Genomic DNA, 15,722 nt, shown 5'->3' with positions numbered 1-15,722 from the left:
AAAGGAAATTGTATGTCCTAGAGCAGCCTGTTCTTGAACCACCTACTTCTAATGTCTCTCACACTGATAAGGATGCTTATAAAAAGCATCAAGATGATGTTTTAGATGTATTATGCCTTATGCTTACCACCATGAACTTTGAGCTTCAAAACCAGCATGAGAATGTGGATGATTATGGTATGGTTAACCATTTAAGGTGACTATATCAAGAGCATGCAAGGCATGAGAGGTTTGAGATATCAAATGTCTTATTTTCATGCAAGATGATAGAATAAAGCCCTGTTCGAACTCATGTTCTTAAGTTGATTGGATATATTGAGAACCTTGACAAGCTGGGCTTTCCATTTGGCCAAGAATTGGTCACTAACTTAATTCTGTAATTATTGTCTGAAAGTTATAGTCAATTTGTCATGAATTATAACATGAATGAAATTAACAAATTATTGCCTGAATTGTTAAGCATGTTAAGAATTGTTGAACAGAATCTTAAGAAGATCACACCCACTATCATATTGATGGTGCAAAAAGGCAAAGGCAAACGTAAGCCCAAAAGTAAGGGTAAGACCCAAACTAAAGGTAAGGCAAAGTCTACTGCATTAAAATCCAAAGGAGGACTGACTAAGGAAGGAACCTATTTTCACTGCGGTCAAATCGGACATTAGAAGAGAAACTACAAAGTATACCTAGAGGAATTGAAAAAGAAGAAGGAAAGTGAGACTTCTACCTTTGATATTTATGTTATAGAAGTCAATTTATCTACTTCTTCATAATGGATATTAGATACTAGATGTGCTTCTCACATTTGTACTAATGTGTAGGATCTAAGAAAGAGTAGATCATTGACAAAGGATGAAATGGACCTATGAGTTGACAATGGTGCAAGAGTTGCTACTATAGTTGTAAGATCCTATTTTTTAACTTTGCCTATTGGACTTATTTTAGAACTTGAGGATTGTTATTATGTGTATGCTTTAATTAGAAATATTATTTCTATTTCTTGTTTGGACAAGAAAGATTTTTCATTTACAATAAAGAATAAATATTATTCTATTTATTTAAATAAGATATTCTATTGTAGTGCACAATTAATGAATAGGCCCCACTCTATGTTCTAGACCTTGAAAATCTAGTTTATAACATAAATACAAAATGGTTAAAATTTAATGATTTAAACAAACATATCTTTGACATTGTCGCTTGGGGCTATATAAATGAGAAACACATATCTAAACACCATAAGGATAGACTTTTAGGCTCATTTGATTTTGAATCATGTGAGGTATGCGAGTCTTGTCTATTAGGCAAGATGACTTAAACTCCTTTTAGTGGACAAAGCGAATGAGCTAATATTGAATTATTGGGACTTATACATAGTGTTGTATGTGACCCTTTCAATATAACGGCTAGAGGAAGCTATTAGTATTTTATTACTTTTACTGACAATTTTAGTAGATATGACTATGTGTATTAATTGAAATACAAGTCAAAATCTTTTGAAAAGTTTAAAGAATTTAAAAATGAAGTACAAAACTAACTTGGAAAAAGTCTTAAGATACTTCAATCAGATTGAGATGGTGAAACCTAAGTCAAGAATTTCGTGATCATCTAGTTGAGTTTGGGATTATATCCCAACTAACTCCATCTAGAACACTACAATGGAATGGTATATTAAAAAGGAGGAATAATACTTTATTAGATATGGTATCCCAATTCCTCTGTCATAATAAGAAACATGCTAAAACTAAATATTATGAATTTAGAGCTTATTATCATGAAAATAGGAAGCATGATAATTCTAAGAATAATTTTACATCATATCATGCTAGATTTATCTTACCCAAGAATAGGAAGGTAGAGAGTAATCTAGGCAATAACCTAAAGAATTTTATACGTATGCATAGAACAAAAATATCCAAGCTAGAAATGAAAAATCAAGGATTGAAGATTTAGAGATTGAAAAGCAAGATTTGATGTGAAGACTTGATCAATTAGAGAAGACCTTAAGAAAGATGATAAATGAGATTAAAGGGTCTACAACAGAAAATCTAGAGTGAGCTAGGTAAGAACCATCCAAGGACAACAAAGGTTTGGGATACAAACCTAAGTCCAAGGATAATATGTCTTCATATTATAGAGTTTCATATAACTATAGAACAAATTTTAAATCTAGAAGTCAAAGTCAAGGTTACAAGGGTATTTTGATCTTGAGGAGACTAGTATGACTAAGGCTTCTAAGAAGCCTAGAAAATTTATTAGGAAGATATCTAAGGAGGTTATCCCTAATAAATCCAAAGAGCTCCAATAGGTATTAAATTTCTAAGAGTGTGATCGCTTTAGGGTGCACAAACCTTAATCAGATGGACAGTTAACCCAACCATGGTAAAGTTGATATTTTAGGACATTTTGAAGGTATAGTGATATCTTGAAAATGAAATTTCTAATTTTATCCTTGAAAATTTTAGAGTGTGGCAATAAAATTTTGAGCTCTTGAGTTGATCAAAATTGACATTGTAGGATAGATTCAAAAGTGTGCCAATTTTAGGGATTTGGCACATTCGAGGGAGTTTGTCTAGTTGTGTCAAATGTATATTTGACATAATATTAGATAATGACACTTAGATTTGAAATCTAGGTATTTTTTATATTATTGTGTTATACTTACCATGCTTTGTAGGCCATGATATTGTAGGATCGGTGCGTGTGCTAGAGGGAGATGAATAGCCCTCGTTCGTTTGTTACTTCTATCAAGAATACTAGTAGCAAAATTAGATAACAATAAGATGACATGAGGATTTTACTTAATTCCTAACACCCCAGGGTTAGTACATCCAAGACCTATATATGGGAGGCACCCGTCTACTAGTGGTCTCCTTTCCAAACCTTTGTCCGGAGGCGGAGAAACTCGTCTTACTATCAAATCAATAATAGAAATTAAAGCACAAATAAGTAAGACAATATTAAAATAACCAAATACTGGAGTTGGCCGATTTTGGAAGTCCTGAGCGCAACGCACCCTTCCTGGAGCTTCCTCAGTGGCACGAGTTAGGCTCCATTTGTGTTCAACAACACCACAGGATGAATAATTAGAAGAGTTAGAGTTGCTCCTTATGGTGCACGTTGAGGGCCTTATAAAGACGTAATTGTTCGTCTGAATCCCTTTTCGGACGCTCCAGATTCCGTCGATCTTTATTGAGGCCAACTCATCTTGATTTGGGTGCCTGGACCAACCAAGGGCACTTGAACAATCCAAGCGTCTGGAGCATTATCTGGCACTCGAAGCATTATCCGAGCACTCGGATCCAGTCAACTCAGGTTTGCTTGGTTCGACTACTTCTGTTTGCTTCTCTTATGCTTGGTTCGGCTACTTCTGTTTGCTTCTTCAGTCTTGCTTTTAGCTCCTGGTTCCTACAAGATAACCATACACACAAACAAGTAACTTAAGTCTAACTGTAGTCTGTCTGACCTATTAGGCTTACTTAAGTCTTACCCTATAGGTTTAACCTACTAGGCTTACCCATACCTAACTTCCAGTTAAGACTAGTCACTAAGTAAACTTTCCACCTGCTAAACATTCGGTCATCCTTGATTTGCTTGAATTTTTTCATGTCTAAACCCCAGTTAGGACTAGTCACTTAGTAGACTTCCCACCTGCAAAACATCTGGGCACTCTTGACCTACTTGAACTTTTCCTTGTCTAACCTCTAGTTAGGATTAGTCAATTAATAGACTTCCCACCTACCCAATCCCACAGATCAAGACTTCCTGCCCAACTTCACTCACTAGGACTTCTTGCCCAACCTCAAACCAAGACTTCCTTCATCTAACCTCTAACAAGGACTTCTCCTGCCTAGCCTGCCAACTAAGGACTTCTCCTACCTAGCCTCCAATTAGGACTTCTCCTACCTAGCCTAGCCTCCAATTAGGACTTCTCCTACTTAGCCTCCAAATAGGACTTCTTGCCAGGTCCAACTGACTAAGACTTCTTGCTAATCTTCTGGTCAACTTTAACCTGACTAGGCTTTACTTATATCCAAATATTAGGTCCTGTTTAAATCAACCCTTGATCAAACTGACCAGATCTAGGTATATTATCAAATGTCGAAACCCTCAAGGCAGATTGGTGCTCCCTACACCAAAAATCTCTTCCTTTTTAATGTTTGACAATTTCTTAAGTTCAATCACGTCAGGGTTTTATTAATCAAGGAGAATTTTAGATTTTTAATTTAGTTCCCTTCTCTACCTTTTCATTCATAAAAAAAGTTCTTGCGCCAATAATTAAGGTATTTCTTATAGTCATAATATAGTTTAGACATTTCTTGAAAGACCATAATAGATTTTAAAATAATTTTGTAAAATATTTTTTAAAAAAATCAAAAGAGTTTTTAAAAGGGTTTTCAAAATAAGTTTTGAAATGTGTTTTTCATATGAGTTTTTTTTGAAGATTTTCAAAATAAGTTTTAAAAATATTTTCAGAGGATTTCTAAAATAGATATTTTTAAAAAATTATTTATTTTCCTATTAATCAAGATCTCCCCCTAAACTTGACACGTCCTTAGGGATTTTTGTTAACCACAAAGTAACCTCCCTATATGTCTTAGGGTTTGACCTAAATCAAGAGAATAATTTTAAAATATGATTTTGAATTGGATTTTTAAATATTTTTCAAGGGGTTTTTAATGATTTAAAAAAGATAATTTTGAAATAGGTTGCTCTTTTGATTTTGGACCTCCCCTTTAATCTAACACTTCCTTAGAACTCCTTATTAATCACAAGGCAAACTTTTCATATATCTCAGAGGTTAATCCAAGTCAATAGAATAAATAACTTATGATTTTCAAAAATATTTTTCAAACCATGAATTTTAATTAAACTTTCAATTTCAATTTGATTGATTTGGAATCTATCAATTGATGAATAGTAATAATCGACTATTGCAGCGAATAGATGGTTTCTGGATTAAGTTGGAAACTTGGCTGATGTAGCAACAGTCGATTAGTGAACAATAATAGTCTACTGTTAGCAATATTATAACGAACATAAGATTTTTGGGTCGAGAACTCTACTGATGTGGCAGCAGTCAATTGGTGAACAATAATAATCGGTTGATGTCACTATTGTAGTGAACATAAGGTTTCTAAATCGACTGCGATACTCAATTGTTTGAGCATTAATTGATTGATGAATAGTAAGAATCAACTATTCATGGTTAATAGGCACAACACTTGAATTCAATTGAGTAATCGACTGATAATGATGAATAATAGGCTAATAGACTAAAATCAATCTCGATTTGAAGGCTGAAGAGTTTCAAGGAGATTTTCGACGTTGATTCTTGGGGGTTTTGGAGGATATTGTTGTTGCATTTTTAGACCTTAGAAGGCATATACTCTAAAATGATTACAAATCGACCAAAGCGAGAGTTTTGTGTAAATTATTATTTACTTTGTATTATATTTTCTTGTATAACAACAAGTATTATAAGATATTTCTCCATCTCCAGAAGATATCCGATAAAAAGAGAGCTAGTTGATTATTCACTAGGATGGTAGGCCATGTAGTAAGAATCGGGAGTTCCAGACCACATTAATTCGGTGTGTGTTTGTTTGTTTTTGCTCTTGGTTTTGATATATGTGTTTTTTCTGTTGTGCACTAATCAATTATAGATGAGTACACGAGAACGATCGAAGTAAAGTGAATCACTATTTACCTCTCTCTAGCGACGTCAACGATCCCAACAATCATCAATTTATAGATGAGTTTTTTAAATGGATATATTGTTATAAAAACATACAAGTTTAAGCATGTTTTTTTTTGTTGATAGAAATTTTTGTAAAATTAGAAAACTTGCACTCGATACTAAAATGAATGGAAATCACTTCTAATAATGAGAGTGAATTCAATAAAGTAAATAAAGATCGAGGAAGCATCAACATCTTCATCCAATTTCAGCAAAAAGTAGAAGTCACACGGTCGGTCTCAAATGGTTGATCTCATGATTATCTGTGAGAAAGTAAATCAGGAAGCATCAACATCTTCATCCAAGAGTGAGGAGGAAGAGGAGATGCTATTGATCACCAAAAAGAAGATCAAATGTTAATTTAATTCCGGGATTGAAGTTAATGAGGCATCCACCACATCGGAATGTCTTGAGGAAGAGAACATTGCCCCTCCAAGCATTAATGTTTCAAAATATATATTATATTTTTCAAAAATAATTTCATAATTTTAATATTAATCTAAACTTTCTGACTATATCAAATAAAAATTATATTTTTTAAAATGAATTTCTAATAAGGTAATTCTTTTCAACTCAAATATTTAAGTCGTGTTATGTCACTTTCAGATTTTATTGTTGTTAATCAAATTATGTGGTATCTTATATTATGAGCTCTAAAAGGAGTCCTCTCTCTCTCTAACTACCTTTACATTTCTTTGGTAATAGAATCCTTAGGCCCTGGAGCATGGTTGAGTTGATTAGTATAAGACAGACTTATTGAAGTGGGCAAGGATCGAATCTCGGCGAAGCCAAGGCAATGCCCTCCCCCGCAGTGGTCAACTGTAGCTTTCCGGTTTACCTCCTTATAGATGGTCGTGAAGCCGACTGTGTGTGGTCGTTGGGGTGGCGGATTCCACCTTTTGCTGAAGTTAATAGAATCCTTACTTGTTGTCTCTATTTGACCTCCCACTTTGGTTGTTTTCCTGCTCAATTATTATCTACATATTTTCGCTAGTGTTCTCCTTTAATGTAGTTCTCCAATCCATGCACTCCTCTATTAATTTCTTCTTCACCAACTTTATGATACCGGACGGGATAGCGATTATCTTGCGGTAATATTGATTCCATTGATCAACTACGAATATCAGAAATCAATCATTTAAAACCTGTTTATTTGAAAGAATATCAAGAGATAGGAAATAAACCGCACTATCAAAAAATATTATTAAACTAAAAATTTCTTCTTAAACATCAACTAACAAGATGCTTATATAGACTCAAACTCTAACTTGTAAAGAAAAGAAAAAATTGTAATAGAAATGAAAATTTTTAATGGACTCATCCTAAAAATCCTAAACGAACTTAAAATCTTCAAATATAAAAAAAATGAAAAATTTCAAAACTATCCTAACTATTAAAAATCTTAAAAATTATTAAACATAAAAATTATCAAAAATAGTAATAAAAATCTTTGGATCCTTCTGCATCAGTCGTCCCAGGTTGAAAAAAAACTCATCCTCGAGTTTAGAATAATGTAAAATGGTCGCCTAGGAAGAAGATCATTGACATCAATTCGGCAAAATCTTTTAGTAGTTGCTGGACTTTAGGAATCCTCGTCGATCCACTAACGAGCATGACATCGTGGATGCTTCTCTTGTCCATCTTCGCATCCCCCAAACACTTTTTTTCTTGCAAATTGCACCTAACTGTGATGACACCAACATATTCTTTTTAATTTCAATGGGATCCGCGATGTCCCTAAACATGATTGTCCAAGGAGACTCCAGTGGATCACAATGAAACTCCCCTATAATGATAACCTTGGTGCTATCATAAGAAAATGACAATTCTGGAGAAACTTCACATATGCTGAAATGACATTTCTATGAACTTAAATTTATTGTAAGAGAAGCTCCAAATTGACTATGATAAAAAATGCTAGAGAAATCTACGAAATTTGTATTATTTCCTAGAGCTGTAGGGATAGTTTCGATCCAATCAACTGTCCTGGAAAGATCTATACTAAGATCCATATCCTACATAAAATTATCAATAACAGACTCAACACCCTTTCCACTTTCAAGCTTGGATTCCTCATTTTCTACATGTGAAGTTTGTAGTTGTTCCTTATCCTTTTAAAGTTGATGATCGAATGTTTGCTTGATGATTGCTTGCTTCCTCAAGTCAGTATCATTCTCGCCATACTTCAAGATGTGATACTCATCTTTCGTCACTACAATCTTTGCACGCTTTTCCTCTGTCTTATTCTTGTTCACCTTTGGTATTAGTTCAATGTTTGGACCATGTAGATTGTGATAAAGGTTAAAGACATTAAAGTCATCCCTCTCCGGAGATAGCTTTGCGGGAGGGGGAGCCATAAAATCAAACTTGAACTTTTCATCGATATCATCCATATTAAAATCTTGACACTCATCTATATCAGCATCTTCAGTTTGTTTTGCTTCTTCCTCTGAAGATCCACACCAACTTCATCCACTTCGTCATCGTCATAATCATCATCATAAAGTACCTCATCATATATTGGCTCACCAGTTGACTCGGTCTCGTCTTCGTCATGCTGAATAAATTGGGATGTCGAATCAATGTAAGGTGAGATGATGGAGACTGGGGCTTCGTCGATAGATGAACCAGACTGCTGATTGTCGTCAGACAAAGTGGGTTTCTAGTCTTTGATTAACACTTCGTCTAGGTCTATCTCCTCTTCGTCTGCATCATCGTAAACTAGATAATCAATTGCCTCAGTCTCGCCTTCCATGTCTTCCTTAATCAATATATTGTTACCCTATGAGAATGGTTGGATAGAATACGAATCCTGAGGGTGAGCTGACCAATAGTTTTGTTCACCCCTAATCATTAGCTTTTGGTTCTGTAACTTTTCACCAACTAGGATACGTTGGGAACTTGCATCTTATCTCAATGTATGAAGTTGCTGAGATAGAGATTGAGTGTATTCAAATGGAAGAAAGTAATCTTTCATCTACTCCCAATTTGTATTTTAGCCTTGCTGCATCTATCACATGAGCATCGCAATTGCTCTCACCATGTGGATGTTTGGCTTCTGAGTTTGATGACAATCAATTTTACTTTAACACAATCTGATACTTCCTCATAATAAAAAATCATCTCCACTTCATTAAGCCAATCAATAAATTCCTCGATCTAGGATGTATCAAAAAATTCGAGAAGATCAACTAGAAATTCGATATCTCCATACCGCTACGATCACAGTGCGAGACTTCCTCTACTGCAACCTGCCTATTACGACCACAATTATGACCCATCGGATCCAAGAGCTCTAATACCAATTGACGCCGGATGGGATAGCGATTATCCTGCGGGCAATATTGATTCTGTTGATCAACTACGAATATCGAAAATTAATCGTCTAAAACTTGTTTATTCAAAAGATACCAGGAGATACGAAAATAAATGATACTGTCAAAAAATATTATTAAATCAAAAACTTCTTAAACATCAACTAACAAGATACTTATATGGACCCAAACCCTAACTTGTAAAGAAATAAAAAATTCTAATAGAAAAGAAAATTTTAACGAACTCGAAATCCTAAAAATCCTAAACGGATTTAAAATCCTCAAATATAAAAAAAATAAAAATTATTAAAATTATCCTAAATACCAAAATTTTAAAATTTATTAAAAATAAAAATTATCAAAAATAATTAAAAAATATTTAGATCCTCGTGCATCATTTTCTTATCTATCATTATTGGTATATATATCATTGCTGATATATTTTTTTAATTCAAGTATTCAACTCTTCGAACTGATTAATTTTGAAGATGATCAATCTGCTTCTATGAAAGTTTTTCACTGGCTATTAAAATAAATTCGAGAAGCAAAAAGCGGCTCGATACTTAGTCGGATTTTTTGAAAATCAATCACGTTGAGCAAATGCCTTTGTTGAGAATTAACCCTAGATGTTTATATTTGTGCCAGTCATAGTTTACCACTTGTGCTATATCCCTGGGACATTAGACATATCATTATCTTCTACTTCAAACTGTGAATTTCTCAATCATATATTTCATATAGTGAGAAATGAATATTATCAATATTCTTTGCTGTTATTTGCAAATGTCGTGAGTTCATTTATTCCCATGCTTCTTTATCAACAACCAAAAGTTCTAAAGATGTGGGAGCAATTGCTTCATGATTGGATTTAAATATGATTGTGTCGTATTGCTCTAGCCCATATGGCCCTCGTCAGGCTTGTTAGCTAATTCTAGTCTGTTTTAAAACGGTTGGATAATCTTACTTTTTATTTATGATTATTGTCAGAAATAATTTAAGAAATTAAAAATTATTAAATTTAAAAATTCAGGTTTATCTAGTTTATCAAGATGAGCTTGATTTGTTGTTGAGCTGGGTTGAATAAGCTGAACTGCTAGAGAAGGCTAAACTGTTTGGTACCAAGAAAGTCAAGCTATCGAGTGGCTCGAATGGTCCGAGTGTGCTGAGTTGCCGAGTGGGTGGAGTAGCCCAAGTGAGCCGAGCTACCGATTGAGTTGGGTAGGGATCTAGACCGAGCTGGAAGGTTGGTAAGGAATTGCTGAGCGAGAGGCTAAGCAGAGCTGCTGAATTGTCAAGCTAGGAGGCTAGCAGGAAGTTACTGAACGGGAGGCCAAGTAGAGCTAATGAACTACCAAGCCATCAGGCCAAGCATGGAGGTGCCAAGTAGGAAAGCAAACTAGGCTGACAAGTAAATAGATTCGTCTCCTTCAACTGTGTTTAGAGGTTTTATTAGACGTCTGTTTCCCATAATACAATTGCTCGACACGTTCACAATCAAGCACTAATTATATGTGACAAACTAAATTCTACCCAAACTCTTATCATTGGGGGAATAAAAAAGAGTTGTCGAGCAGATCTGCCTTGTAAGGAGATGGAGAACGTAGGGTAAGAGAAAGATTCTTTTGACTATTTTTCATACCTTCTGCCCAAGGTAGGAGCCTACTTATATAGGGTTTGAATCTTAAACAGCATTAAACCTACTAATTGATGATCAAAGAAAGGTCATTCATTGTCTCTACTCGCCCGAGTTAAATTCCAGCAACTGACCATCAATGGCAACCGTTACCATCCTAGTGGTTACAGGTCAGCCATTAACTTTCAACCATATTAGATTAATTATTAATGTATTCGTTACACACTTGAGCAAATAGGAAAAAAATAATCCATGTGAAAAAATATTAGTTGGCCTCCTTAGAGAAGTCACACTCACACAAATCAATTGAATTTAGTGAAATTCGAGCCTTAGATTTGCATCCCCTTTTAGGGGCTCATGTCAGAGAGAACTTCTCATCCCTACATAGTCATAATAAAAAAAATTATGATTCATTATAAACTAACCTCAATGCCACAACTTTAAGTGGGACTAAACTCATATATATATACATTGGAGTCCATCTTCCATCTATTTTCATTCACTTTTCCAACAATGCTCCCATACTTAGTTTTAAATCACATAACAATGCGAGTACAATTATGATGTAGTTCATAATCTATATCAAGGCTTTCTTAACTTGAGTACATATCTAAATGGAAATTTCTCAAGCAAGACACGAAGTCGCCCATAATCTTTCTAACTAACTCATCTATATAATCCTACTCTACTCACAGCCCATGATCATTTGAATTGAAACTCATAGTCACCAACTCAACTGAGCTACTAGATGAAAAGAGTTACTTAACCTAATCCACTTCACCTTGACTCATCAAACCTCAAGGAAACTAAACATTCAAACCTTGATTCTATATAAAAACACACAATTCTAAAAAACTATTGTCCATTACCAACATTTTGCAGCTTCAGTGGCATCCACCACTAGTCCTGAAACTAATTTTGTAGCTCTGGTGATATATATATACCTTCCAACTGATGTTATATTAAGAGAGATAAAGGTGCTGGCCTGTGGTCGTACAAATACATGGATGGCTCCTCTCGAGCACCAAATGCCATGGCCCTACGACCTACGTACGTTCTACTCTCTCTTCCACTCATGCCTTCAAATTAAACCGAGAAATAAAGCCAAAGTGCTACCTTTGTCTTCTCTGATCATGCATCTTTCCTGTAACCTAATACGACCACATAGCCACTACAGGTACAATACACTTAGTGGAATAAGCTGAACCATCCACCCATACGCATCTATCTCACTACACATGTACTTTAATCAGATATATATACGTCCTCACACTTGCAAACTGGTGCGCTATATTTAACAGAAATACATAGCATCTTTGACCTATCAGCCTTTGCTACCAGCAGTATTAATGAAGGTTCGGGTTCAGGGTAGAAATATGAAATATTTTTTTACATTCGTGGAAGCAAAGTGTCAATTAACTTGGCATGAAGCATGTCACAGTTGAAGTGATATGATGGCACAAACCAGAACAAACTCATTCTGTTCCTTTAGCAACCAATCGTATCACATCGTAGTGGGTGCAATTAATGTATGCTCGCTCCAATACAGTATGCCCAACAACGTCCGATCGATTTAATTATATAAGGGATCCTGCTCTCCATGCACAAGGCGTGAACATTGAGTCAGTAGAGAGGAAGAAGAAGAAGAGTAAGGGAAGATGGGAGAAGAAGTGAACGGGGAGTCTGAACTGAAACGAGCGGCGGATAACGTCGAAGGCTCGGTCGGCAGTAGGCCGACTTTGATAGGCAAACCATGTCGACTTGGACGGAGAGAGTGCGGTGGAACAGAGCTAAAGAGCTCGAGGGATTGTTATGGTTTTATGATAAATCCTGATGGAAGGTAAACACATGCAGACCTCTATTAATTGCACGTTCAAATAATAGATTTAAAGACACATAACTAGGAACGAATCCGTGTCAGGTGGTATGGGATGTGGGAGAATGTGGTATTTCTGTGGGCGATCTACTCCATCTTCTTCACTTCGCTGGAGTTTGGTTTCTTCAGAGGCTTGCCAGAGCAGTTGGAAGGCCTGGACTGCGCGCAGATCATTTTCTTGGTCGACATAGTCATTCAATTCTTGGTGCCTTACAGGGACCTGGAGACCTACACAATGATCAGCCATAGGAGGAGGATTGCTTTGCGGTGAGCCATGCATGCCCATCAGCATTACATTATACATTCTAATTGAGATGACAAACAGCCGAGCATGATTCCTGTGTTGCAGCTATCTCAAGGGAAGTTTTGCAGTTGATCTTCTCGGATGCTTCCCGTGGGATTCCATCTACAAGGTAAACTGCGACCAAAATCAGATAGCACACACAAACTTCATATAAAAATCTTAACCTTGTGTTAATTTCCTAACCGTAGGCGACAGGAAATGAAGCAATCCGGTTCCTCACATGGGTCCGAGTATTTCGCGCGAGGAAGATCATTCAGTTCTTCAAAACGATGGAGAAGGACATCAGGATAAACTATCTCGTCACTAGGATAGTGAAGCTTCTTATGGCTGAACTGTACTGTGTACACACAGCTGCCTGTGTTTTCTATTACCTAGCAACAATGGTGCCACAAGAACAAGAAGGGAATACATGGATTGGAAGCCTGACACTAGGGAACTACCAGTACAACAACTTCAGGGATATTCACTTTTGGAGACGATACATCACCTCCTTATATTTCTCCTTCGTTACATTGGCAACTGTTGGTGAGTCATGAAAAAGTAAACTTAAAAGATAAACACACACACACACACACACACACTTTCTTGGTAGCACCAGAGTCCTCAAAATAGTTTTTCCTCTAGATCTATTTCATGTCGTGTTGTTTCGTTTCGATACATTGTGCCAATGAATTTTTTAGGATATGGAGATATACATGCTGTGAATACCAGAGAGATGATTTTTGTCATGGTCTACATATCTCTGACCATGATACTTGGAGCCTATGTGATTGGCAATATGACTGCGTTGATCGTTAAGGGGTCGAAGACTGAGCAATTTCGAGACAAGATGTCAGATCTCATCGAGTACATGAACAGAAACAAACTTGAGAAAGGTATAAGATCACAGATCAAAGACCATTTCAGATTACAGTATGAGAATAGCTACAGGAAAGAATGTATTCTGGACAACATCCCAGTGGATGTGAGATCCAAGGTATGTATAACTATTAGTTTAGATATTCCTCGAAAGAGAAGGATTTTTGGCATTCTCCTCCTATATCATATTACTTGGTTATTCCTCCAAGTGAACTAACCAATCTGAGTATAAACTTTTGCAGATATCTCGAACTCTATATCTCGATTTGATATGTAAGGTCCACCTTTTCAAAGGATGTTCAGAGGAATTCCTTTATCAGATTGTATGATTGCAACTTTGCCATTTTTGAGATGCTTTAATTGCATTATTCATCATAACTAAAGCTTCAGATACTGAATGGATCCATGCAGGTGATGAGGTTGAATGAAGAATTGTTTCTCCCAGGAGAAATGATTGTGGAACAAGGAAGTCCAGCGAATGGAGTCTACATAGTACTACAGGGATATCTGGTAAAAGTTCAACTTATAATCGATCGATGAAACAAACAAAATCAACAAAGCAAATTATGCAAACAATCAATCAGCATAGCAAGAAGAGTTGTGGATTGATTATTATTAGTGTAGTTGTTGTATTCAGTCATCTTATTTCTTCTACATTGTTCTATTTCTCTTTTCAAATCCTATAATTTGTTTACTATGGCCCGACTTGCAACAATGAGAACACTTGAAACTTTCCTCCTCTATGTTCTATCTTTTGCTTGCTCTTTGGGTCGTTTTTCTCTTCTTCCTTTGTCCCATCTAACAAGAGCTAGTGATGTCTCTGTGCCCATATCTCTTCTTCTTGTCTCTTTGGTAAAGACAAACAAATCAAACAAAAAAGTTTTTTTTTAAAATTTTTTTCCCCTTTTATTTTCTTAGTTCTTTTTCTCTTATCTCTTTCAAAAAGGAGGAACTCTTCATTGGAGAAGATGGTGCAGAGGAATCAATTGTGGAACTCACGACCTCTGATACACTGGGTGATGTGGCTTTACTCTGCCATATCCCGCAGCCATTTGGAGTGCGTGTTTGTGAACTCTGCAAACTCCGGCTCATAGACAAGCAATCGTGGGACAGCATATTGCAGCTGCACATGAAGGATCATACTCAGATGCTCATCAACTTACTTGAGGTACCTAAACCAGCAGCTACAGGATTCAATCAACCTGTTAATATTTGCAGCTTTCGACAGAAACGGAGAGAACCAGGCATCTTGCAGCTGGAGCCTCACATCAGACACCTTATCGCAAAGCAAGAAGAAGAGCTAGCATTAGGCCTCAGCAGCACGGCTTATTACGGGGACATCAACCGTCTTAAACTCCTAATCAATGGCGGAGCAGATCCAAATACTGCAAATTATGATGGCAGAACTGCACTCGTAAGCAATTGCTTTTATCTGAACAATTCAAATCCACAGTCACTTGTGTCTGTTTATTCTGTTGCAGCATATGGCTGCTGGTAGAGGACATGAGCAGGTAGTGAAGTTTCTTATCAAACGCGGAGTCGATGTTAATTGCATAGGTCAGTGTTCCCTCATCAGACAGGAATGAATGCATTGGTCTTGTTCTGACACAACTGATTTGCCCAGATAAGTTTGGAAACTCTCCATTGTTGGAAGCTCTGAAGGCAGGACATGAACTGGTTGCAGCAGTCTTGGTGGAAAATGGTGGCATCGTGAATCTGGATGATGCTGGGAGCTTTCTCTGTGAAGCTGTCACAGATAACAACATGAAGTTACTGCGAGGGTTGCTGAAATATGGAGTTGACCCTAACTCCAGAAACTATGATGAAAGGACACCACTTCATGTTGCTGCTTCACAAGGCTTGTGCCTTGCTGCTACTATCCTTATTGAGTCTGGAGCAGATGTTCTTTCTAAAGACAGGTACTTTACATTCACTGAAGTTTGCCTATTAGTTTGTGAATATGCTTACTAAGGTGAAGCTTAATCCATCTCATACTAAAG

At 36.2% G+C, this 15,722-nt stretch overlaps 1 protein-coding gene across 1 annotated transcript; it reads left to right on the top strand.

Annotated features, from left to right (window-relative positions):
* The first annotated feature begins 12,495 nt into the window (after positions 1 to 12,495).
* On the top strand, positions 12,496 to 15,693 carry LOC141836069 (potassium channel KOR2-like). The gene is made up of 11 exons (XM_074723477.1): positions 12,496 to 12,524; positions 12,606 to 12,827; positions 12,910 to 12,973; positions 13,053 to 13,389; positions 13,545 to 13,840; positions 13,965 to 14,045; positions 14,134 to 14,232; positions 14,669 to 14,890; positions 14,951 to 15,136; positions 15,204 to 15,279; positions 15,347 to 15,693. The coding sequence occupies exons 1-11, from the start codon at positions 12,505 to 12,507 to the stop codon at positions 15,691 to 15,693; spliced, it is 1,950 nt and encodes a 649-aa protein (XP_074579578.1). The 5' UTR covers positions 12,496 to 12,504.
* Positions 15,694 to 15,722: the final 29 nt, after the last annotated feature.

This window comes from Curcuma longa, chromosome 10 (genome assembly GCF_044706935.1).
Source record: "Curcuma longa cultivar G26 ecotype Majalengka, Jawa Barat chromosome 10, ITB_CL_G26_1.1, whole genome shotgun sequence".
NCBI lineage: Eukaryota > Viridiplantae > Streptophyta > Magnoliopsida > Zingiberales > Zingiberaceae > Curcuma > Curcuma longa.
The sequence above is the reverse complement of the archived record's forward strand: the minus strand, read 5'-3'. Positions and strand labels throughout refer to the sequence as shown.

What these genes read in the sequence shown, in the direction of transcription:
- LOC141836069 (XM_074723477.1), top strand. Translation starts at nt 12,505, where the DNA reads ATGATAAATCCTGATGGAAG. An exon ending in ATGATAAATCCTGATGGAAG is followed by an intron (nt 12,525 to 12,605) that starts GTAAACACATGC and finishes AATCCGTGTCAG; the next exon opens with GTGGTATGGGATGTGGGAGA. An exon ending in CGTTACATTGGCAACTGTTG is followed by an intron (nt 13,390 to 13,544) that starts GTGAGTCATGAA and finishes TGAATTTTTTAG; the next exon opens with GATATGGAGATATACATGCT.